Source organism: Carlito syrichta, unplaced genomic scaffold (assembly GCF_000164805.1).
Source record: "Carlito syrichta isolate Samal-C Ts95f unplaced genomic scaffold, Tarsius_syrichta-2.0.1 Scaffold316427, whole genome shotgun sequence".
Taxonomy (NCBI): Eukaryota; Metazoa; Chordata; class Mammalia; order Primates; family Tarsiidae; genus Carlito; species Carlito syrichta.
The window spans coordinates 686,186-704,998 of NW_007260523.1; the positions used below are offsets into that span (position 1 = coordinate 686,186).

At 37.6% G+C, this 18,813-nt stretch overlaps 1 protein-coding gene across 1 annotated transcript in view; it reads left to right on the plus strand.

The window, feature by feature from the left end:
• Positions 1-18,813, plus strand: part of DHX9 (DExH-box helicase 9) — a 49,693-nt gene that overhangs the window by 18,606 nt on the left and 12,274 nt on the right. The window contains exons 7-17 of the mRNA XM_021707196.1: positions 1,948-2,084; positions 2,577-2,666; positions 2,780-2,941; positions 3,084-3,161; positions 3,719-3,910; positions 11,615-11,756; positions 12,175-12,257; positions 14,597-14,753; positions 16,339-16,439; positions 17,955-18,168; positions 18,341-18,435. Of these exons, the coding sequence (XP_021562871.1) occupies positions 1,948-2,084; positions 2,577-2,666; positions 2,780-2,941; positions 3,084-3,161; positions 3,719-3,910; positions 11,615-11,756; positions 12,175-12,257; positions 14,597-14,753; positions 16,339-16,439; positions 17,955-18,168; positions 18,341-18,435 (1,451 nt within the window). The remainder of the gene's footprint in view (positions 1-1,947; positions 2,085-2,576; positions 2,667-2,779; positions 2,942-3,083; positions 3,162-3,718; positions 3,911-11,614; positions 11,757-12,174; positions 12,258-14,596; positions 14,754-16,338; positions 16,440-17,954; positions 18,169-18,340; positions 18,436-18,813) is intronic.

Consider the following 18,813-nt stretch of genomic DNA (forward strand, 5'->3'; position numbering starts at 1 on the left):
ATAAAATAGCATATAAGGGTATATTTTATAATAGCAATTATATAAGAGGCACAGTCTAATTCGCATGTGAAAAAGATAACGCTAGTGTAATATTTCAAAGGTAAGCTATGGTAGGATGATTAGGAGTCTGCCTATGTCAGAAGTATTGTTTGAGTTTGTTTAGGTAAAACTAAGTGGATGAAATTTAGAAAGGAGTAAATCAGATTATGGGTTTAGAAGCCTATAAGTGGCTGTATAGCACTTTAGAGTCACAGAGTCAAGAAGTAAATGTGAGAAAGTAACCCTGAGGAAACACTTAAGGAATAGATTGGGAAGTTAAAAGGCTGAGATGTAATGCCCTGTATTTTTTTTTGTTGTTTTTTTGAGTTGGAGTCTCACTCTGTTGCCCAGACTGGAGTGCAGTGGCCGCTCCCGGCCACTGCAGCCTCGACCTGCTGGGCTCCGGCGATCCTTCCGCCTCAGCCTTCCAAGTAGCCGGAATTACAGGCGCGCGCTACCATACCTGGCTGATTTTTTGATTTATTGTAGAGATGAGGTCTCACTGCCCACGCGGGTCTCAAACCCGCGGGCTTAGGCAATCCACTCACCTCAGCCTCTGAGCCCGGCTGCCCTGTATTTCTTATTCTTAGGCGGTAAGATTAAGGCAGTGTGTTATGCTTGAAAGATAAGGAAGTAGCCTTGTGTGCCAGGTTTTGTTATTAATAAATTTTGTGACCTTGAATAATCAGCACCTTACATCACTGAGGTTCGGGCTTGCTTATTTGCAAATTAAAAGAAGTGGCCTGAGAGTCTTTCCAGCTTGAGAATTCTACAGCTTAGGCTGATGACTTAAATTTAGCATATAAAAGTCTTATAGAATCAAACCTTTGAATGATTCTTCAGGAGATGATAAGTTTCTTATCCTTGAATGATTCTTCAGGAGATGATGTTAAGTTTCTTATCCTAGACTTTTGAAAGTAAGTTATTTTGAGTGGAAGGGGGAGGTATTAAGCAATAGAGGATAAAGACAGGTTAACTTCTGTCGACCCACTGATCTATCAGAATTAATTTGACTAGAAGGCAGAAAGGTGTATTTGAATCTTTTCTTTGCTTTATAGTTATCTCATACAGTTGAATGATGCTGAAGGAGAGGAAACTTCCTTTTAGTATTTTCTTTAAGGAAATGAGTAATTGTTAGCTCCAGTTTAATGTCAAGGTCAGCAAACTATGGCCTGCTGGCCAAATCTAGCCCACTGCCTGTTTTTACAAGTAAAGTTTTATTGGAACATAGTACTCATGTATTTATGGCAGGGGACAGCCAGTTTTCTGTAAAGAACTAAATGATATTTTAGGCTTTCCAGGTCACAGTCATACATTGATATTTTTGTTTTACTTTTGACAGCTCTTGAATAAGCAAAACCATCCTTCGTTCCCAGGCCTGTTGTTTGTCAACTCTAGTTTAAGTATTGTCAGTGGTTGCTTAAACACATTCAAGTGTTGAGTAGTTGTGACAGAGGCTATGTGGCCTGCAAAGCCTAAAATATTAATTGGCCCTTTATATAGATATGGTTTTCCAGCCCCTGGTCCAAGTAACCAGTTTGGATCCAGTTCCTTTGATTGGTTTGTTTGACTCTAGCTTTTCAAAAATTAAACTTGGTGTTATATTTTTCCCCAGTTTTAATGCCAAATGATATTAACAATGACAACTTTGTTGAAATAGGTTTACTCACTCTCATAATGTTGATTTTTGTGTGTCTTAGTATCAGCTTGTAATCAAAATGGTTGGTTATTTAGTTGATAAACTGTTTTGGAATTTGTTTAGCATATTGAATGAAAAAGAACTAGAAATCATGGCATGCTCTGAGTTTTAGGACTTATTTTGTATGTAAGCCCCTAGTTGCTTGTGATAAGATGTTTATTTACTCAGATAATTTATCCTTCTGTCTTTGATAATCCTTACCTTACTAGGGATTTTTGCACGAGAACATGGATCAAATAAGAAATTGGCAGCACAATCCTGTGCTCTGTCACTTGTCAGACAACTTTACCATCTTGGAGTGGTTGAAGCTTACTCTGGACTTACAAAGAAGAAAGAAGGAGAGACAGTGAGTCTTTTCTTTTCTTTTTTTTTTTTTTTTTTTAAAGAGAGGAGGTCTTGCCATGTTACCCAGGCTGCCCAAGAACCCGTGAGCTCAGGCAGTCCTCTTGCCTCCACCTCCCAAAGTGCTGCGATTACAGGCGTGAGCTGCCATGTGCCGCCATGCCCAGCAACAGTGTTTATTTAGACTTAATAGCTCAGTGAGATACTTCAAGATTCAACTTAGCTTTTGTTTAGAATCTGGCTAAACGTGCTTAATTTCTAGGGATCTTACCTCAAGAACTGAAAGTGACCTTACTAATCATCTGTTTCTGACATATATTCATGGTGGACAATGAGCACATAAATCGTTAAAGTAATTCTCACTGAAAGGAACTGATTCTTGGTTTAGGAATATTGTAGACTTAGCATGGACTGTATACTCTTAGCCCCACTATAATACATTTGAGTAATGTTCATATGTGTGTTACATGATTTTCATGTTTTTTTCTTTCTGTAGATAGAACCTTACAAAGTTAACCTCTCTCAGGATTTAGAACATCAGCTGCAAAACATCATTCAAGAGCTGAATCTTGAGATTGTGCCCCCAGTAAGCATTCTGTTCACTTTTGTCCCTTTTTTTCACTTTCATACGGAACTACTCTCATTAGACAAACAACTCATAACTGTTTTTTAATTTTTTTTCTTTTTTTTTTTTTATAGCCTGATGATCCTTCTGTGCCAGTTGTGCTCAACATTGGCAAATTGGCTCACTTTGAACCATCTCAGCGACCAAACCAAGTGGGTGTGGTTCCTTGGTCACCTCCACAATCCAACTGGAATCCTTGGACTAGTAGCAACATTGATGAGGGGCCCCTGGCTTATGTGAGTTCAACGTAGTCTTTGATATCAGACTCATGTTTTATTCTTGAATATATTTCATTAGTATGTCTAGGTAAAAAATGGATTTTGTTTCAAAACTGAATTCTGTGCTTTTGTCTGACTCTATTGTCTTTTCATTTTACAGGCTACTCCAGAACAAATAAGCACAGACCTCAAGAATGAATTAATGTACCAGCTGGAACAGGACCATGATTTGCAAGCAGTAAGTATGAAGTATTTAGACATACGGTGCCCATACTTTCAGAATGTTTTAGGTTTGGGCGAAAAGATAATAGATCATGTATTTTGTTTTTTTAAAGGTGGCAGATCAAAGATAGGTATCAAACTGCTAACCATGGTTACCTCTAAGGTTAGTTGCTTTGAGTTGAGGGTCTGGGAGAGAATTTCCTTCTTAATGTAATTTAATGAAAGTGGAGACATCTGGGGTAATAACTCTTTTTTATTGTTTAGTGTTTTCCAAATTAAAAACATTAAATGTTAAAAGAAAGGGAATGCATGTGGAATGTTTAGGAAAAAAGAGAGAAAAAAGCGTGTAGACATGACCATGAGAGAGTTCAGAAATTTAGTGAAAAGAAGCAGTTCTGTTAGAGGTAATAAATACATCTATTTGTAATGGGAAAAAAAAATACTATGCCAGTGGAAAGGAATAAGTTTTTGTAGAGATGGCGGGGGATTTTTTATTTGTTTGTTTAAAGGATACTTTTGCCACTAGTTGTGTATTTGCAGACATTTGACTGAGGTATAACTTTTCTAATACAGATCTTGCAGGAGAGAGAGTTACTGCCTGTGAAGAAATTTGAAAGTGAGATTCTTGAAGCAATCAGTCAAAATTCAGTTGTCATTATCAGAGGGGCTACTGGATGTGGTAAAACCACACAGGTTCCCCAGTTCATTCTAGATGACTTTATCCAGAGTGACCGAGCAGCAGAGTGTAATATTGTAGTCACTCAGGTAAGTAACAAACCACCTATGGTGCATGTGGCTGATGTGGATAGAATTTGAGAGGTGAATATACCTAGAAGCCAGACTGTTCCTTATTTTTTCTTTGATCAACTTCTCTTTGTAATAGTACAAGGTTCTGAGAGAATTAGAACATTAGGCCCTTTTAATTTAAACAAAACATAAAAAGAACTTGTCTATCTCCAATGTCCTATGCTGATAAGGCAGTCTCGACCTTGTAGGATGGTCTTTTTATCTGTGCTAAAGGGAGTCTTTGGGCCTAGAATCAAACTCTCGAGATTGAGAGTTCTTTCTTAAGTTTACATTCAAATCTTGGTCATCTCTATTGTATCACCTTAATATTTAGTAAAAACAGCCTAAACAGGAATAGGCAAACCAACAAAAGAGGTAATGGTTAACTTTTTCTAGATGTTTACTGTATGCTGGTTTCTAAACAGTTTGTTTTTAGTTTTTTAATTCATTTGCAGTTTATAATGACCCTAAGATGTAAGTAGTGTTTAATTTAGTATTTCTTTTTTAATAAATTAAGGCGTGGAGAGGATAAATTTGCCCAAGATTAACACAGCAAGTGATAGAACTAGGATTCAAATCCAAACAATCTGCCTTTTAGGATTATTCTTCTAACTAACATTTTACCAGCGATAAGCAGTGCCTGCCATTGGCTCTAACCCTATAAGCCTTCTGGCACTTGGAGAGTACAAATTGCCAGATACTACCTGTCAGAAAGGTTCAGATCTTGACTTAAAGAGAGATTCTTAACTGGGAGCATAATCAATACTCAGAAGAGAGTCATGAACTTTGAAAGAACAAAAATGAGCCTTGTATATTTTACTAGTACATGTACAAAGCATATTTCTGAAATTGAGATACATTTTTATAATTGATATCTCCATTTTACATGAGAGTTGGGGTTTTTGGCCTGGAAAAAATCACTGAGGGGATTAATGTGTTTGATAATTGATGACAACTTAAGACTTGAAAAAAAAATTGTGTTTCTAGGAAAAGATCTTGAACTTTTTATTCTCAAAATTTTCTTTGGTTTTCCTTCTCCTAAAACTGGCTATGAATTTTTTGAAAGTGTCAACCCCAAGTACCATCATCCAGTAAGGTACTCTTGCTCTTAATCCTTGCCTGTCTTTCAGGAATATTGTTGAAGAGAGTGGCATTTTACAGAAAAGAACCCTTGAGCTCTGCACTACCCTTCCTCTCCACTCTCACTATCCATTTTTAATCTCAACAGCAATTCAGAAATTTAACAAATGAGCTAAAGACAGGTGTTCTCAGAGGGAACTGTATGTTACAAGTAGAATAAAATCAGCTCTGCAAGTGAGAAGTGTGTTTTTCGCTGCCTAACTTACCAAAACTGAATTCTTCACACTAGACAAAAGTGGCTTTTGTATTGTGGTCTTCAGTTTTGTTTCTCAAATTGGACATTTCTATTGATTTTATTTGTAGAATGTATAGGTTTATGTATGTATATGGAGGTAACCAATGCATGGTACTGAGCTACTGGGTAGAATGATGGGTTAAATGTAAACCAGGTCTTAACTGTAAGCAGTCATCGTGTAGCCATGAAGATAAGGTAGATCTAAGATTCAGTTAACCACATGTGACTAGCTCAAACTATGACTCCTAATTTTATCACCAGTGTTAGGTAAATTCTCAAACTCAAAGAATTCTATCTGCTTTCAGTCCACATCAAGCTGCTTAAAACTCCTGCATGCAGAAAATTTTAAAATAGGAAATAATACTCTTCTGTGAAAAGAATTCTCAAAAGTGGTATGAAACAGATAAATTATAATTGTTAGGATGTAAATCAAGTGTGTTAAATTAATATCATATGTGAAAATTTTATCAATTCTGTACTCACCCCAGGAATGACAGTGCCAATATTTCAGGATACAGCTATTGATTGTTTTGGATAAACTCAGAACCGAAAATAGAGATGGTAGAGTCTGAGATGTTCTGTGGTATATTGTGCCTTAGAATTCAAGTATTTTATGGCAGCCTAGTTCCATTGCTGTGTATTTAACACCCAGGTGAGAAAAAGAGGAGCAAAATTGTCTTTCAGAATTTCAGTTGAAGATCTCTTTCGTTGGAGATCTCTGACATAGAAGAAATTGCTGTAGTTCTTGGTAAATGTCAAGAGGTGTACATCAAAGGTATAAATCTTAGAATACAAAAAACAATTTGGGAGAGGTCTTCAACCTTTTAGGATGTGGGAAGTGTTACCCAGTACCTGGCACACGGTGATTTCAGTGATCGCTCAATAAATATTCAGTTCTTTTCTTAAAATACACCAGACAGAAGTGAGAGGAATAGATTATCACTAGAAACTACCTACTACTATGGCTGGACTCCAGGCAGCAGTATTAATAGTCTATAGAGAAAATGAGAGCAGACGATACAAGCAATGAAAACTAAAAAGCACATCCTGAAGGGCAATCAACTGTTCTGTTGGAAAGGCCAACATTGTCCCTTGCTGTCATCATCAGTGCTTTCATTTACTTAAGTCCGTTATTGTTATTTTTAGAATATTTAATAATCCAAATGTACCATAATTACAACAATAAAAAGATAATTGTAGAAAGTAGTAGATTGAGAGTAAAGAAAATTTGAATATAAGTCTTAAGTCGTCTGTATATATATCTCCAGAGCTTGTGTTTGTTTGGGGGGAGGGGGGAGATCTTACTATTGTTCTGAAGCACAAACAAGGCAGTTTTATGTAGCCACTGGTTTTTTTGTTTGTTTGTTTTTGTTTTTTGAGTCGAAGTCTCACTCTGTCACCCAGGCTGCAGTGTGGTGGCACACACTGATGGTCATTACAGCCTCAAACTGCTGGGCTCATGCAATCCTTCTGCCTCAACCTTCCTAGTAGCCAGAACTATAGGCATGTGCCACCACCAACTAATGTTTTGGTTTATCGTAGAGATGTCTCATGAAGTTGTTCAGACTGGTCTCAAAGCCATGGGCTCAGGCAATCCTCTTGTCCACCTTCCAAAGTGCTGGGATTACAGTTGTAAGCCACCACGCCCAGCTAGCCATGGTTTTTGCGGTATTACACAAAACGTTTATGATGATTATTTTGGACATTTCTACAGCGTTGGTGTTTATTTATACTTGAGGAATATAGAATAGTTCTATACTCAATAGAATAATTAAGAGAGGAATAGTTAAGTCATGTGGAAAATTAGCTCTGTGGGTATAGATGGTTTTTTACCTGTGAGCCTTACCTGTATTTATTCCCTGTGGGACATTAAATAAAATAATTAATGAAGCACAAAAGATCAAAGGAAAAGTGATAGATTATTTAAGGGCTAAGTAGAGCAACTTCCTAAGCTATCAGGTGGCATGTAATCTAAGAAGTGTTTAAACATTCATTGGTATTCTTTCACATTAAGCAGTCTTGTTTTCCTACACAAAAGATCTATCTTACAAATATAATGAGCTAAGAATTAAAAGATTATTTTTATTGTAATCATGGCATTTACCTTTTCAAATTTTAATGTGTATATAGTACATGCACACTACCTTCAACTTGTTCCCCTTATGTAACAGCATATTATGATATTACAGCATGATTTTTTTTATTAGAATGACATTAGAGTATTTTTTTACTTTTTTTTTTTGTGTTGGACTCTAACTCTTGTCGCCCAGTCTGGAGTGCAGCTGCACACTCATGGCCGCCACAGCCTCAACCTGCTGGGCTTGGGTGATCCTTCCGCCTCAGCCTTCCAAGTAACTGCAACTACAGACACACGCCACCACGCCCAGCTAGTTTTTGTAATTTATTGTAGCCCGGGCTGGTCTCAAACCCCACCCCCACCCCAGGCAGTCCTCTCGCCTCAGTCTCCCAAAGTGCTGGGGTTACAGGCATGAGCCACCACGCCCAGCAGAAGATCTTTGAAAACTATCATTTAGGAATCAGAAAAGGGTATATACATAAAATAGAAAAGTAATGAATCATTAAAAAAAAAAAAAAAATCAGGCCAGACGCAGTGGCTCAGCCTGTAATCCCAGCACTTTGGGAGGTCGAGGCACCTTGAGACTAGCCTGAGAAACTAGGCGAGACCTCGTCTCTACAATAAATCAGAACAGTTAGCTGAGTGTGGTGGCGCATGCCTCTCGTTTAAGCTACTTGGAAGGCTGAGACGGTAGGATCACCTGAAGCCTGCAATACAAGGCTGTGGTGACTGAGTGTGCCACTGCACTCCCAACGTGGGTACCAGAATCAGACTCCTATTCAAAAAAAAAAAGATTGTTTCTAATATTTTGACATTACCCAACCTGGAGTAAGCATACTTATACATAGATTCTTGTACAATCATTTATTTCATTTGGTTCAATTTTTACATGGGATTTGTTAGATCAAAAGGTGTGCATATTTTAACTTTCATGCACTTTGTCACATTCCCTCAAAAAAAAAAAATAATATTGATTTCAGTGAATCAACTAGAAGTGAAAGCACTTCTCTTTTTTAAATGTTTTTTGCTTTAAAGTTAGAGCTGTTGCCTGGCACAATGGCTTGTGTCTGTATTCCCAGCACTTTGGGATGCTGAAGTAGATTTGCTGGAGGCCCAGAGTTCGAGACAAACCTGGACACATACCAAGACTCAGTCTCTGCAAAAAATAAAAAATTAGTGAAGTGGTGGTGCTTGCCTATAGTCCGAGCTACTCAGGAGGCTGAGGCAAGAGGATCTCTGGCGCTCAGGAGTTCGAGGCTGTAGTGAGCTATGATTGCACTGCTGCACTCTAGACTAGGCAACAGAGGGAGACCCTTAAAAAAATAAAAGAACTTTTGAGGAAATTGGAAGTTGGTAAGTCAGAGAAGCACACAAAATATGGGAAGGAGGTTGCAAAGTCATTGTTTCCTTGCTTTTGAATAATCATATGAGACTAATGTTCTGTTCATACTCGAATTAAGCATAAAGGTAATGGCTGTTTTGGTTGTTTTTTTTTTAGAACCTCTTGTGCATTAATTTGTAACAACCTTTGTCATGGCTTTTGTGCATTTTAAGTTGCTTGTGTTTGGGGATCAGTGGAGTTAAGAAAAAATTAGATAACTACTTAGGGAATTGGCAGTCACCTGCCCACATTCATTTTAGGAAATGGCTGGAAGCTGCAAAGACAGTAGGTCTAAAAATAGCCTCGAGGTAATAAAGCAGTTCCCGAATACTAGTAATATGAACACATCTCAGAAAAGTCAGAATATTCTAATAACTTTGAAGTTCTTCTGGAAGCCAGCTGTTAGAAGTGCTTTAAAAGAGAAAAATAGCCAGCCTCGGTGGCTTAGCCTTTGGGACGCTGAGGTGAGTGGATTGGCTGAGCCCGCGGGTTCAAGACCCGCCTGGGCAACTTGGCGAGACCTCATCTCTACAATAAATCAAAAATTAGCTGGGCGTGGTAGCATGCGCCTATAGTTCCAGCTACTTGGAAGGCTGAAGTGGAAGGATTGCCGGAGCCCAGCAGGTCGAGGCTGTGGTGCCCGGGAGCGACCCCTGCACTCTAGTCTGGGTGACAGAGTGAGACTCCAACTCAAAAAATAAAATAAAAGAGAAGAATAGGCAGAGGAGATGATTGATAATAGTGTTGGTGAGCATTTACTTGTTGTTTATAGAATGCAAGCAACTTGTAGAAATAAAGTTTTACAGCCAGCTGAAGTGACTCACACCTATAATCCCAGCACTTTGGGCGGCCAAGGCGGGAGGATTACATGAGCTCAGAGACCACCCTGGACAACTTGGCAAGACTTCATCTCTACAATAAATTAAAAAGTTAGCTGGGCCTGGTGGTATATGCCTCTAGTTCCAACTACTTGGAGGTAGAAGCTTTGCCTGAGGCCCAGTAGGTGGAAGCTGTGGTGGCTGTGAGCGTGCAGCTGCATTCCAGCCTGGACAACAGAGTGAGACTCCAACTCAAAAAATTAATTGAAATTGTATGTTTATATTTTGTCCCTTTAATGAAATATTTTCACATTCCCTGACTCAAGTATATAGCAGAACACTTCTCTTGATGGACATATACACAGCTCATTCCTTCATGAAACACTGTTATTCAGGGTTAATGAGGTTTGGAGTACTACATCTGTATCTCATTTTGTTCTTACTAAATAAATCTGTGGAATTCTTTTTTTTTTTTTTTTTTTTTTTTGAGTCGGAGTGTCACTCAGGCTGGAGCGCAGTGACATCCTCATGGACACCACGCCTATTGGGCTCAGGTGATCCTTCTTCCTCAGCCTTCAAAGTAACTGGAACTACAGCATGTGCCACCGCGCCCAGCTAATTTTTTGATGTATTGTAGAGAAGAGGTCTCACCAAGTTGCCCAGACCTCTGGGATTATAGGTGTGAACCATCATACCCAGCAAGGATATATACTATATAATATGTAATAATATTTATTTATTTATTTATTTTGAGACAAAGTCTCACTCTGTTGCCCAGCCTGGAGTATAGTGGCATGCTGCTTACAGCCACCACAGCCTCAACCTGCTGGGTTCAGGTGATCCTCCCACCACATCCTTCCAAGTAGCTAGAACTCTAGGCATGCACTGCCACACCCAGGTAGTATTTTATTTATTGTAGAGATGAGGTCTCACCATGTTGCCCAAGCTGGTATCGAACCTGCAGGCTCAGTCCATCCTCTCATCTCTGCCTCCCAGAGTACTTGGGATTACAAACATGAGCTACCATGCCCGGCTTTTAGTGATTTTTTTTTTTTTTTTTTTTTTGAGTTGGAGTCTCACTCTGTCGCCCAGACTGGAGTACAGTGGCCGCTCCCAGCCACTGCAGCCTCAATCTGCTGGGCTCCAACAATCCTTCCACCTCAGCCTTCCGAGGCGCGGGATTACAGGCTGAGCCACTGAGCCCAGCTGCTTTAGTGATATTTAAAGAGTTCATCTGGCTTACAGGAGTTGGACCTTCAGAACTTATGTAATTTCTATGAAATTACCCTTTCTAAGAGCAGAAATTAGAGAAATAATTTATCTATTTGGGCAGATTAAATATGAGCTGTGTATTTGTATTTGCTACTAGCACCATACCTAGGGTCTCTTGTATTAGGGATATAGACATTAAATCGTGTTTTATGTTAGTTCAAGATATATTGGTCACCCTAGTTAAGTTGTTGGTGGTTTTTTGGGGGGCTTTTTTGGGGGTTTTTTTTTGTTTTTTTTTTTTTTTGAGTTGGAGTCTCACTCTGTCACCCAGACTGGAGTGCAGTGGCCGCTCCCGGCCACCGCAGCCTCGACCTGCTGGGCTCTGGTGATCCTTCCGCCTCAGCCTTCCCAGGAGCTGGAACTACAGGAGCGTGCTACCACGCCCAGCTAATTTTTGATTTATTGTGGAGATGAGGTCTCACCAAGTTGCCCAGGCGGGTCTCGAACCCGTGGGCTCAGGCAATCCACTCACCTCAACCTCCCAAAGGCGCAGGGTTACAGGCAGAGCCGCAGAACCCAACTGTTAAATGATTTTTTAAAAAATAATTTTCTAAAACTGTTTTTGTGTGTTAGGCACTTAAAAAACAAATCCTCTATATCTGCCGTGCGCTTGCCCCCTGCCCCACTGGAAGATCACTTTGAATGTAATTGAAGCATCGGGGCTTGTGACACATAATCTCTAAAAAGCTATAGAATCATTGAAGATACCATTTACTGTTCATTATTGCTTAATAACAAATTTATTTTTTTTCTGTCACAGCCCAGAAGAATTAGTGCAGTTTCTGTGGCAGAGCGAGTTGCATATGAGAGAGGAGAAGAGCCTGGAAAAAGCTGTGGCTACAGTGTTCGATTTGAGTCCATACTTCCCCGTCCTCATGCCAGTATAATGTTTTGTACTGTAGGTCAGTAATGTGTTTTGATTTTTAATTTGTGATTTATTTATAATGTTGTATTTATGAAGAAAATTTGGTAACAGAACAGAATGGCTGGAAATAATAAGCCCGTCTCAGAGTTCTTATTTAAATATAACTTTTGGCAGTTTTTATTCTCACTTCAATAGAATTTATGGCATGTGATATACCTGCTGGTTGTTGTAGCTTAGAGGAACTGAAATCATGAAATAAATTAAAAACAAAGGTATTTAATTGTATACATTACCTTTTTAATAAATATACATGTGATCTATAAAGTGAGCTGGGTTGTATTAGCTGAAGTAGGGTTAATCGTCTAGAAATTTACTTATTTGAACTTTTTCATACCTTTCTAGTTTGTTCTAATTTAGAAACGCATCTCCAGTTGTTGGTCTTATTTTCTTTTCAGGTGTGCTCCTAAGAAAATTAGAAGCAGGCATTCGAGGAATCAGTCATGTGATTGTAGATGAAATACACGAAAGAGACATTAATGTAAGTAACAGAGTTACAGCCAGGTATTAGCACTACTATTTCTACATTGAGAAAAATCAAAATAGAATGTCTTTATTTTCCCTTTCCCCACTGCTTTTTATCCTCTGTCAAAACTGTGTTTCAGTCACTAAGCTGTTGAAAACCTTTTGTTAACAAGACCAGTCAACCTTTCTCTTTTCTTTGCTTTAAAGTCATAAAAACCATTCTAAAAGTAAAGACTTTTTTATCAGAAAGTGTAACTCCAGTGATTATTAAAAGTTAGCATAATTCAGCAAATGAATTAGTGATTTATGGGTGCAAATAGCTGATGTAATTTTATTATTAGTTTTTCTTATGTTTATTCTAACATAATTACTGGTGTCTTTTTGGATGTTTACAGCTGTCTTTTCAGATGTTAATGGTAATCATGTCAGAGTTAGGAAGAAACTAGAATTTATTTCCTACCCTTCCCTCTTTTGGTCCTTAGCAAAATCTTTGTAAAATTAACTTGCTATATAATTACATGATTTGAAGTTTGATACCATAAAGTTGTAACTCGTTTTTATGCCACTATTTACATATTCAAGTCAAGTGTAGTCTCTCTTAAAGTTATCAGTGCATGAGAAGTATGCTCATTTAAACTATCACCAGACAGCCAGGTGTGGTGTCTCACACCTATAATCCCAGCACTCTGTGAGGCTGGGTGAGAGGATTGCCTGAGCTCATGGGTTCAAGCCCAGCATAGGCAATTTGGCAAAACCTCATCTCTACAATCAAAAAATTAGCTGGGCATGGTGGCATGTGCCTGTAGTTGCAGCTACTTGGAAGGCAGTGGTGGAAGGATCACCTAAGCCCCGCAGGTCGAAGCTACAGTGACCACGAGCATCATGCCACTGCACTCAGCCTGGGCTACAGAGTGAGACTCTGACTCAAAAAATAAATGAATGAATGAATAATAAATTATCACCAAGCTATTATAACTCAAAACAGTCTTTAAAATTCCTCCTCTTCAGAAATTGCTTTTATAACTCTTGTTAGTCATCTTAGTTTTGCCATGACTTTGACCTTTATTGTTGAACTAAAGCAAGTAAGAGTAGTTTGGATGGTTTATCATGACTTTTAAAAATCAGAAATTTTACTGTTCAGTGAGACAATTTATTTGCTCTTTTTTGTTGTTCATAATCTCTTAGAAACTTTGTTTTTCTGGTTAACTTAATTGATAGATGTTTTAGTGTTATCTTTACTTGCTTGTTAAGATACCAGTGTTCTTAGGGTTTAAATTATTTGGTCTCATTGGGAAATATGAAAGTACAGATCAAGACCATAATGCTAAGTGTTTTGAAAGCATGTGGATCAACAGTATCTCCTATCCTGCGAATATATGAATAATGGGACCGCCTAGGAAAATAACTTAATATCATCTCCTGAAGTTCAGCATTTATATACCCTATAGTTAATAAAATGTGGGGCTGAATCTCAGCAATGCTATAGAATGTGGAAAAAAGAAACCACAAAAGATAACATAAAATATGCATTCCCGTCAAGTTAATAATAGGTGAAAATGTAAAATTAGTCGAGTGTGTTGGAACATATCTATAGTCCCAGTAACTCAGGTGACTGAGGCAGAAGAACGACCTGAACCCAAACTGTCCAAGGCTGTAGTGATCTGTGACCATACCACTGCACTCTGGTCTGGATGACATAGTGACACCGTGTCCCTTAAAAATGCATACAGTATATGTGTATCTTTTTAGGTACTCATATAGATGTTATGGAGACTAGAAAGGAATAGTCAATATCAGATTAGGATGATGGTGGTTGGGGAAGATAGTAGAGAGGATTGAAGGAAAGAACAGCACAGCCAGAGAAAGTTTTTGCCAAAGTTCTACTATTCGTGTGTGTGGATTGATCAGTGATTGACGTTTTCTAAAAAGTAAATGTCTTGGCCATTATTTTGTTTAAGTGAACCAAATATGATATTTTCAGCATTTAAAAAATTAGCTTTACAGATTTTTAGTCATCATGGCTTTTCCCTTTTTGCCAAAGCTGTGTGCCTACAAATTTAAATTTCACTGAAAGTTTTGAGATGAATTATTTGCTCTCAATGATTTATTTTCTTTTCCTCCCCCAAATGAGTACCCAGATAGCACTTCTTTCTCATTTCTATGTCTGTTGGGTTACAGCTGTTCTTTAAAATTCTGTTGTTGCCTCCCACTGTGATCCTTTGTCTTGTGCTTCTGCAAGCCATGTAAGAAACTGAGTTTCACTGATGTGTCTGTGTAACATAAGAACTCTTAGGTATATCTCATTGCACAAACTTTTTAAATAATATACTTGTATTTGTGTTTGCGTTTTAACAGACTGACTTCCTTTTGGTAGTGTTGCGTGATGTAGTTCAGGCTTATCCTGAAGTTCGCATTGTTCTTATGTCTGCTACTATTGATACCAGCATGTTCTGTGAATATTTCTTCAATTGCCCTATCATTGAAGTTTATGGAAGGACTTTCCCAGTTCAAGGTAAATATTATGAGAGTTGGGTAGGATTGTGAACATCTTTTGTGCCATAGGGTTTAGATTTTTCTTAATCTGGAGATTGGAATTACAGTTTAAATAATATGTAAAATACAGGCCAAATTAGACTATCAAATGTATCATAGTATTCTTAAGTTTTTTACTCTAGCAGTAGTGATAGTACAATCTGAAGAGTAGTGGGACCAGATTTCATTTACTCCTTGAGAAGCTAGCATATCCAGGGAGTTTCAGCCAAACTTTTAAAATTATGATATAGTCAAATGGAAATACAATTAAAACATTAAGCAGCCAGAATCAGATTAACAAGAGAATCATTTTTAGAGCCAGAGCAAGCAGATTTTGAAATGGGTTGAAGATAAGAATTTTAAGATTATATATTTTTGATAAGTGATTGCTTCTTTAGTTTTTTGAAGAGATTTTATCTTTACAGTTGTCTAGGATAGCCATCTAATAGCTTTGCCTAAGAATATTAATTATAGCACATTTTAATCATAAAACAAGAGATTAGCAGGTATAGGCATATGTGAGATGATGAATGACTATGCCATGGTGCTGATTTTTGAAACTCAAAAGTGTGGGTAGCTCTGAAATAAAAGCCAGTGTATTTTATAGGGATGGGGTGAATAATTCTAAAACTGCTGTACATGTATACTGGGATTCACAAAACAGGTAAATGAATAACAGATGGCAGGAGCTCATTTTCTTGCTACTAAAGAGAGAAGTTGCAAATGAGTAGGGGGAAGGCTTAAACAAATCATATGGTACTGCATTATAGTCGAGACATCAGTATGAACTTGTGTTCAGGTAAATAGAGCAGTATAGAAATAAATGTAGGTAGGTGGGGATACATATTTTTTTCCCTAGCCATCTGCTGAGTGAGCATAGAAAAAAATCACCCAAGTAGCAGGGGATAGATTTTGTTTCTGATACCATTATTCAACTAAAGGAACCTGATATTCCTGGGGAAAGTACTGATTCTAGGACTGAGGCAGGGTATGTCCAAAATGAGCCTGAACATCTTGTCCTTTAAAGTAAGGAAGTGTTTAAAAGAAGCTTACGATGATATGGGTGAAGACACAGGATGTGGAGCGTGATTAGATTATAAAGACGTTCCCGGTCCATCTGAATCTTGGAGGCATAATTGATCAACAGATCTTTCAGGCTTTGCATTGAGATCTTTCTTTAACATAACTAGAAGAAATCCGTTTTATGTGTGTATACTGATAGAGGAGGGATGCGCTATGGTATAACTCCCACATGGGAGTGTACAGCTTAGTGCTTGTGCACAACGGGCATTCTGTAAATATTTCATTGAATATTGTACACAAGTGGATACCCCAGTTGGATTTGTGGAAACATGTATAGAAGATACCCTCTTTCAAGGTATGAGAGAGGGAAACACTTTGAGTAGGAAAATAAGATTATTGCTACTGTAATTTTTTAGCCTTTGTGAAGAATCACATTGAAGGATATTAAGGAAATTATGAACTTTGGGTTAGCAAATGGATTTGAGATGACTCGATTTTGAAAGTTGATAGTACTTAGCTGACTAGATGATTATCCTTGGCAGAATATTTTCTGGAAGACTGCATTCAAATGACCCACTTTATTCCTCCACCAAAAGACAAGAAGAAAAAGGATAAGGATGAAGATGGTGGTGAGGATGATGATGTAAGTAGATTTCATGAAGAATTTTCATTAGGGGGCAAATTTTTAATGCGTAGAAGAGAATGAGTTTAGTAAAATCATGCAATGTATTAGCATTCTAGAAAGTTTATTTAAAAACTAACTTTAATGTCCGTCTTTGAATCAATCAGTGTATTTCACTCCAAAGGTTCGGTGACAAGCTCTTTCCTACCATAAGTTAAATCATCTCTGGCGTAAAGGTCAAAAGAAAAGGAAAAGGAAAGAGTTACATGAAAAGGAAAGACCATGCATGGTTAGAGACACTGCACTTTACAAGGTTTTGCTATTCAGAGTGTTTTCTATGGGCTATGGTGCCTGAAAACTGATAGAAAGGCGGAATCTTGTTTCCTACCCCAGATTTACTAAATCAAAATCTACACTTTAATGAGATCTTCAGGTGATCTATATGTACAGTAAAGTTTAAGAAGCAGCAGCTATAATTTTAGATAAAAGAGGTTATATGGAGATGTCATCAGTGGACAGAATATTAAATCAGTAAGTGATAAGATTTCCTGGAAAGAAAAGACTTATTTTGTAGTGCTTAAAAGTTAGAAAAATGATAGTATAAAAATGAATCTTGTGACTGGGCTCAGTGGCTCAACCTATAATCCCAGCACTTTGGGAGGCCAAGGCAAATGGATTCCCTAAGCTTGAGGGTTTGAGACCAGTCTAGGCAACTAGATGAGACCTTGTCTCTACAATAAATCAAAAATTAGCCAGGCATGGTAGCGCGCACCTGTGTTTCCGGCTTTCTTGGAAGGTTGAAGTGGAAGGATCACTGGAGCCCAGTAGGTTGACCCTGGGGTGGCTGTGAGTGTGCCACTGCACTCCAGCCTGGGTGATGGAGTGAGACTCCAACTCAAAAAGCAAACAAAAAGAAATGGCTCTCGTATCTAGAAATTTGAATACTATAAGGCAGCCAGCAATGCAGAATTTTAATGAAAACCTGAGATTAAATATTTTTAAATTAAAAGACCTGAAAATGTAATTGAATTGCAAATTAGAAAGTCTAGCAGGAGAAAAAAAGACCAGTAACAACTTTTTATCAAATTACTGAGGTCTTGGTTTATCATCATAATGTAAGCATTTTGGGAAATATCACATTATATCAGAAGTAGATGAAGATAATCAAAGATTATTAGGTCATAGGAGCACTTCATTAATCAGCAAGGAAAATATTTTTGAAAAACAAAGAGTTAATAGTCATAAAGAAATATACTTAACAGGGCATCACCAAATTTGACATCACAGGTTTTAAATTTAAAAGTTTGATCTTGAATTTTAGTCATATCCTGTGGGAAATATTAGTCAGGAAAAAAATGAATAAATTGTTATAGGTTCTACATTTTTTGGAAGTTAAATTTCTTCTACATGCTACAGCATATGATTGGTTAGCTAAAATTAATCACATTAGAAGTCATTTTAACATAAACAACAAATCTAGAAGACTTATTAGCTATAATTGATGCACTTCAAAGTATATCTCTTTATTTTTTGTAGGCAAATTGCAACTTGATCTGTGGTGATGAATATGGTCCAGAAACAAGGATAAGCATGGCTCAATTGAATGAAAAGGAAACTCCTTTTGAACTCATTGAAGCTCTACTTAAGTATATTGAAACCCTTAACGTTCCTGGAGCTGTGTTGGTTTTTTTGCCTGGCTGGAATTTGATTTATACTATGCAGAAGCATTTGGAAATGAATCCACATTTTGGTATGAGCCTTTGAATTCTCACATATTTGAGGGTGAAAGTGAATATTTTTGCTATGCCCTAGCCAGTATGTGAAACTTTAGTGTTGTCTGTATTTCTGGATAAAAATATCTGTAATGGAAAGCAGTTTTAAACCAACTATTTTTCATCTTTAATGTTTCTGTATTGTTGTAGGAAGCCATAGGTATCAGATACTACCTCTGCATTCTCAGATTCCTCGAGAGGAGCAGCGCAAGGTGTTTGATCCAGTACCAGTTGGAGTAACCAAGGTAAATACATAAGCATTATGGTGATGGTATTGAAAGTATTATGGATAATTAAATGTTAAGACCTTTAAAGGGTACCCAAAAAATTAAAATCCATGTAAGCTAGAGAGGAAAAAAACCTTTTCTTCCTGAGCTTAGTAGGTTTTTTATTATAATAGTGTGTGGGTGAGATTTTTTTTTTTTCCTACAGACGTCTATAATTTTCTTCTTTTGTTACAAATAGTCCTTTCTTTTATTTATTTATTTAAAGTTGAGACTCAAAACATGAGTCACCTCGACCTCCCAAAGTGCTGGGATTACAGGCTGAGCCACTGAGCCCAGCTTTTTTTTTTGAGTTGGAGTCTCACTCTGTCGCCCAGACGGGAGTGCAGTGGCCGCTCC